General features: G+C 38.6%; 1 protein-coding gene across 1 annotated transcript in view; it reads left to right on the forward strand.

The window, feature by feature from the left end:
* Nucleotides 1-7,816, forward strand: part of LOC106810204 (protein inscuteable homolog) — a gene marked incomplete at its 5' end in the record, with an annotated part of 22,266 nt that overhangs the window by 13,125 nt on the left and 1,325 nt on the right. Inside the window, 6 exon segments of the mRNA XM_014813487.1 lie at nt 1,262-1,376; nt 2,117-2,230; nt 2,935-3,060; nt 4,586-4,757; nt 6,504-6,679; nt 7,026-7,259. Of these exon segments, the coding sequence (XP_014668973.1) occupies nt 1,262-1,376; nt 2,117-2,230; nt 2,935-3,060; nt 4,586-4,757; nt 6,504-6,679; nt 7,026-7,259 (937 nt within the window).

Raw genomic sequence — 7,816 nt, forward strand, 5'->3', positions numbered from 1 at the left:
CACACACACACACACACACACACACACACACACACACACATACACACACACGCACACATATATATATATCAACGTGAGATTTTACGAATATGTCTGTGTGTGTTAGGTGAGTGCACGCGCACACACACGCATACGAGACGCTCTCGCGATTCTATCCAGTTCATTTATTAATCCCTGGTTTGTAGGTGGCGTTTCCCGCTGTCAGGTCATTATATTATAAAGTTTTCACAAGTTAACCGAATGACTCGTGCTCTGTTACACAAGTTAATTACAGATGGCGTTTAAGAAAATATCGGAGGTGAAATTAATGAGTTATAAAATTGTATAGAATTGTATGACATTATAAATGACAGTGTAGGAAGTTTATTTTAATACGACGTGCTCCAGATAGACTGGAAGTGTTTGCTTTATTCGTACCTACACATGAAAACGATGAGTCGATGACACATACGCTGCATACTAAATAGTCTTACTTATACACCAGTACTTACTTATACATGGTCCCAAACACAAAGGAGTTTTATTAGTGGGCATATGCAGGATATCAAGAGTAGATAATCTACTCTTGAGGATATTAGCATGTTCTAAGCTACAGTGTCACTGACACATTTTGAATCGTTTGATAAATAGTTTTGAAGATCTTCAAAGCAGCTGACTCAGACTCATGTAGCGTGATGTAGCTGCTATACATGCGGTTGGGACTTGGGATAATATTCAAGCTCCATCCTTCACGGCTTTATAATATACACAATAGTTATTACGAATCAGCAAATGCATTCGTAATGTTTTATTGGCGTTGTTTTATTTTGCACTTGTTATGCTCAAGAACATGTTTTAAGACACATGATGTCGGTTTATGATCTAATAACAGATTGCGGTTTACCTGGAGCCATGTTTCACGATTTGCTTCTGGTTATGACGTGTACACATATACGTGCGCGCATCCACATTGTATGAGGTTTCTGTAACTTGATAATTAAGCCAGGTTGTAGTGATGTACAGTGCTGCTGCTGCTGCTGCTGCTGCTGCTGCTGCTGCTGCTGCTGCTGCTGCTGCTGCTACTGCTGCTGCTGCTACTACTACTGCTGCTGCTGATGATGATGGTGATGATGACGACGACGATAATAATGATGATGATGATGATGATGATGATGATGATGATGATGATGATGATAATAATGATGATAATGATGATGATGATGATGATGATGATGATGATGATGATGATGATGATGATGACCATGTTTTCCGTATTTTGTAGCTTCGGTCCAATCAATGGCAGGAAGCCGGCGAAGGCGACGCTAGTGGACCACATCAGCGCCCTCACGGGGGAGTTTCGCAAACTAATCGACCTCATACTCAGCAATGAAATACATGTAAGTGTGCACATACTCAGCAATGAAATACATGTAAGTGTGCACATACTCAGCAATGAAATACATGTAAGTGTGCACATACTCAGCAATGAAATACATGTAAGTGTGCACATACTCAGCAATGAAATACATGTAAGTGTGCACATACTCAGCAATGAAATACATGTAAGTGTGCACATACTCAGCAATGAAATACATGTAAGTGTGCACATACTCAGCAATGAAATACATGTAAGTGTGTACTGTGCACATACTCAGCAATGAAATACATGTAAGCGTAACACACGCGCACAACGTTCTTTAGTTTCCATCCACGCTCTTTTTATAGTAGGCATACTTTCTATTATAGTATTATTATAGTATTATATATAGTACTTTCTTATTATAGTACCCACCTATTATAGTACCTTCGAACTAACGTCAGATCGAGAAATAATAATAATACATTAAAGTGTTCATATATATATTATTAGTTCTTGATCAGGTGGTTAACGCGGTCACGCCACGTCGACTAAGGTCTGATTTATCCTTACATACTACGACTGGCCTTACATATTATTATGTACACCATACATCCGTGCGATATACACACGGAATATGTACAAGCCGTAAAACCACTTCGTCCGCAGCTATAGTTCTTCTGAATATCGGTATAAAAAAAATCGTCGAAATATGGACGACAACAATGTGTGACAGGTGTCAGCGATGTAACACGCGCATGCGCGTCACTTGTCTTGCAGAAAGTCGTTCATTGCATCGACACGGCAGAGAACATTGCCAGTCTGAAGTACGCAGTGAGTCGGCTCACAAAGCTAGGCCTGGAGGGAGACAACATGTGTGCTGTCATCGCCAAGGTATGCCATCTCCCTCCGTGAAGAATTCTCCCTCTGCGAAATTACCCTCATACTTGGTCTTATATTTTATATATACACTTAATATATTATCTCATTGTAATAACTTTTATGAATTTTTCATTATATATTTATACATTGTAATACCTTTGTAATACTTTTATACTTGGTCTTTTTCTTTATCGCATCATCACTATAGCTTATGTGACATTATCTGATATATTCGCTTATGATATATTATATTATTTATAACCTTTATTATTGCGCTCTAATATCTGCAGTACGGTGAGAATTTTCACGCACCTGATTGTCACAAGCAATCGAGTTTATTGTTGATACATTGGACCTTCACTCGGCCAATACAGCTCTAGTTGCTATGGCATTCGCTTCATTTCTTGTGAAATATTGCTTATAAATATATGATAATATATATTATATTAACTATATACACCAACCCACAGGTAGTAGTTTCAAAAACCGCTCTATACAACCAGTATAACAATAAAACAATACAAAAAGTATATAATTGGAATTCTTTCGGACAAGCATACCTGGGTCGTGCATGCTGTACGGTTCTCGGAAATCCCGGAATGTCAGCAGGTTTAGATAGATTCAAGAGCGTACTAAGCATTCTTAATACGCTCTTGATAGATTTTAATTCCACCGCGCGCGGTCTCTGATAGAATGTGTTTGTTTGCTGTTTGTAGGAGGGAGGCGTTAGGGCGTTACTCAGTGTCTGTATGTCTGGGGAGCTAGACTTTGCCTGGGACATGGCGCTGCGCGGACTCGCTACCATCTGCTGTGTAGCCGACAGCATTGCCGAGCTCGAGAAGGTGAGTCATCAACATGGTCACCATCTTCGTAACGTCTGATTATTGTGTTATTGTTATTGTTATTGTTATCGTTATCGTTATTATCGTTATTGTTATTGTCATCATGATTGTTTTTGTGATATATTTATTGTTATTGTTATTATATCACGTGTTATTTTCGTAGTGTTATACCCGACAGCGTTATCGTTTGGTGCCAACAAGTGTTTTTTTACGCGCAATACAAATCGTTTTTGATAACTGACAGAGCTGATTGTGGAGTTTATTGGGGATAGAGTTGGTTATGAAGACACCAGTGCCGCGTCCTCCCGCTACCTTCTCGCTTCACCTAACGCGACACGATTCACAGAACTAACTCGTTAAAAGGGAAAACCGTGACGGGCGCCGTGAAAGCTTGCCTCAGCTCGCCCCTGGGCAGCACCAAATATGTGCAGCGGATGAGCGGATGATTGCGAGAATGTCTTCATGGGTTTTTCATCGGGGACTTTGGGTTGGCAAGAGCCGTGTACACATAGTAAGCAAATTGCTATCAGTCACTTTCCCGCTGCTCGTCTGCTGGTGGATTGTGATGGAGCGGTATAAGTGGGCACGTAGACACGCAAGCGGTGCAACATTCCTACGTAATGTATAATAACACATGCGTCGTTTAATAATGCGAGTATAATTTGAGAGTTGCATTGTGTAACCCGGTGCGAAACCCTTTAATTAAATGTCGGATTTTCCGAACTGGGTGGTTTTTTTTGCGCGTGACTCATTTTCCCCGCCCGCGATCAAACGCGTCTAGGAGAATGGAGTTTTTCTTGAACGATGCTCGCTATAGCAATTAACTGCGAATGTCAGCTTTCGAAAATAGTTCTGGTTAATTATATGTAATTTCACTATTCTTGCGTCGGCTGTTTTTCAACCAACCATGCTATAAACTCCCGTCGTGCATCACTCAAGCGTGTGTTTTCACTAAACACGGGCTACTTACGGTAAATACACCTTTCACGAGACTGTCGTCACGTGATCACACGGATTTGAGTTTTTTGGCTAGTAGTTAAAATAGTGGAAACAGCGGTTGCCATATGGCGCTGTGATCGCTATTTCTACACATTCATGAAATGCCTACATCCGAAAAATAGCTTTCAAGAAAACCCCCGTTGACTTCGACATCGATATTGCATCGGGGAGAACAACATCCTGAGACAATGCTGGATATCAACAGGCTGCCATTTGAATCCAAAAAAGTTCCCCATGTTCTTTATACACGAGAAAACACGAGCATACGTCATTTGTCATACGTCATTCGTCATACATCATACGTCATTCTTCATACATAATACGTCATTCGTGCATGAATTATTTTCATTAATGACACTGTCGCTAAAATCTTAAACTATTTCTGTCATTCGTTATACATCATACGGTATACGTCATAAATCATACGGTATACGTCATACATCATACGTTATACGTCATACATCATACGTCATTCGTACGTGATTAATGGCACTGTCGCTAATATCTGCTGTTTGTGTCATTGCAGGGTAACGGCATCTACTGCCTGACGGAGATACTATTCGACCAGGCGACACCGGTGGCGCTGCGAGCGGAGGCGGCGGGTGTCGTCGCTCAGGTCACCTCTCCTCTGCTCGACCACTGTCACAAGCTGCAGGGCTTCATGGAAAACCTCGAGGAGCTCATATATTCTCTCACAGGTTCGTACGTCCGCTCCAGCTGAACCGGTTACCGGGGGGATGGGGTGTTGATGGTCGTCGTTGTCGTTGGCTGCATCGGAGAGTGAATAAGGGAGATGGTGTGCTAACGGAATGATGGTATCAAGAGCTAATAATGCATAGATTATAATACATAGATTATAATACATAGCTAATAATGCATAGATTATAATACATAGCTAATAATGCATAGCTAATAATACATAGATTATAATACATAGCTAATAATGCATAGATTATATAATACATAGCTAATAATACATAGAAAATAATACATAGCTAATAATGCATAGATTATATAATACATAGCTAATAATGCATAGCTAATAATGCATAGATTATAATACATAGATTATAATACATGGCTAATAATACATAGATTATATAATACATAGCTAATAATGCATAGATTATATAATACATAGTTAATAATACATAGATTATATAATACATAGCTAATAATGCATAGCTAATAATACATAGATTATAATACATAGTTAATAATACATAGATTATATAATACATAGCTAATAATGCATAGATTATAATACATAGCTAATAATGCATAGATTATAATACATAGCTAATAATGCATAGATTATAATACATAGCTAATAATACATAGCTAATAATGCATAGATTATATAATACATAGTTAATAATACATAGATTATATAATACATAGCTAATAATGCATAGATTATAATACATAGCTAATAATGCATAGCTAATAATACATAGCTAATAATGCATAGATTATAATACATAGCTAATAATGCATAGATTATAATACATAGCTAATAATGCATAGATTATAATACATAGCTAATAATACATAGCTAATAATACATAGCTAATAATGCATAGATTATAATACATAGCTAATAATGCATAGATTATAATACATAGCTAATAATGCATAGATTATAATACATAGCTAATAATGCATAGATTATAATACATAGCTAATAATACATAGATTATAATACATAGCTAATAATACATATATTATAATACATATATTATAATACATAGATTATAATACATACAGGTATTATTAGCTCTTGATGGAATGTAAAAAGGTATAGCAAATCAACTGTCAATCAGTTTATGTAATTACAGTGTGTTGCCATTGTTCACCATTATACACATGCTATATAATTATTGGTCTACGTGAAGTGTCTTTATGAGTATTCCGCAAGAGGCTGACTTTATTGGATGGCAGAGGGCAGTGGGTCATGTTTAATAATACCACGGGTGCGGACATATCATCAATGCTATATATGCTATCATCAATCATACCAGCCATCAATTATTAGCTTCACTCTACCTTCGTGTAGGTGTCATGTACCTATTTGATATATATTGTCATATATATAGGTGGGAGTTTTATGTAGCTTCAGCATGTCCTTGTTCTCACGGACTTGCTCTCACGTATTGCTCTCACGTATTGTCTTACGGCTTGTTCTCACGTATACATGCTATATGTATATAGCATATAGACTACATTATAGAGCATATAGTATATAGGCATATAGTAATATAGACTATATTATATATTTATATATATATATATAATAGTCTATATTATATAAACTATATACACTATATATGATATTATAGACACTATATAGTGTATATTATGATGCCTGATGCTACTCGTGTATACATGCTATGATATTCGGGTCCAGCGATAACATGCCTATACATGTGTGATGACTATTGCAGAGCTATGTCGGGAGGCACAGAATCCGGAGTTCTTTCTCCTCGGAGCCGCCGCCATCGCCAACATCTCGTTTATAGACAACCTAGCGTGTGAATACATCAAGAAGTACCACACGACAGAGGTGTTCGTCGACGCCTGTCGCACGGGCAGAGCGTCTATGATATTCGCCAAGGATCAGGTGAGTGATATATATATATATATATATGTGTGTGTGTGTGTGTGCGTGCGTGCGTGCGTGCATGCGCGCGCGCGTCCGTGTGAGTGTCTGTTTGAATGTTAAAGTGGGAGAACGCGCGTGCATCAATAGATCCATCCGTTTATCCATCCATCTATTAATCTAGTCCCCTACCCACCTATCTGTCTATCTAACATATTCTAATATAATAGATAAATATTATAATCAGATTCTTAATAGATGGATCATAATAGTCAGGCAATCAGATCATACGTCATGATAATTATAACAGTCAGACATAATCAGATCATATATCATACATTACGATCATCATTATCATTGCTTGCAGATCGCCACGGTGTTTGCGAACATGGCGGCCGTGGAGAGATGCCGGTGTGAGATTGTGGAGAAGGGAGGATTGGAGCTTCTCATGCAGCTGCTGCAGGAGAGACCAGGCGTGCAGCAGAGAGCCACGCAGAAGGTGGCGTGCGAGCGCGTGCTGCAGAAGTCTGCGATCGCTCTCACGAGGCTGAGCTGCATGGAGGAGATAGCAGCCGAGATTGTTCAGCTGACAGGTATGAATGTCTTCACATACGCACGCGCTGCCCATCTCCATTGCCTTCTCGCTTGCTTTCTTGCTCTTCTGTTTTGTCTGGAAGAAGTACCTGGGTGACTCTATATTAAGAAACCTAGTGCATACGCGCACTGCCCACCTCTGCTCTTTATAGCTCCTTTTTTCTTTTTTTCTTTTTTTTGCTCTCTTTGTTTTTTTATCCGACCTCTGCTCTTTTGCTTTTTTGTCTCTTGTTTTTTTGCTCGATCTCTCGCTCTTTTTCATTTATTCCACTTCTACTCCTCTGCTCTTTTTCGCTCTTTTTCTGTTCTTCTTGCTCTCTCCCCTTGATTTCTTTTTATCCAACCTCTGCTATTTTGCTCTTCGATGTTGTCTGGGAGAAGTACCTGATTGACTCTATATGCAGAAACGTAGTGTCCCTTCATCGTATTGTCCGGAGAAGATACGTAACTATGTAAAGAGACTATGGGGGGGCAGCTGTCAGAAACATGATTAGTCTTAACGTTAGTTTTACCATTAACCTTCTTTCGTGAGCCGTTCACAGGATTTTGTTATATATATATATA

Source organism: Priapulus caudatus, unplaced genomic scaffold (assembly GCF_000485595.1).
Source record: "Priapulus caudatus unplaced genomic scaffold, Priapulus_caudatus-5.0.1 Scaffold419, whole genome shotgun sequence".
NCBI lineage: Eukaryota > Metazoa > Priapulida > Priapulimorpha > Priapulimorphida > Priapulidae > Priapulus > Priapulus caudatus.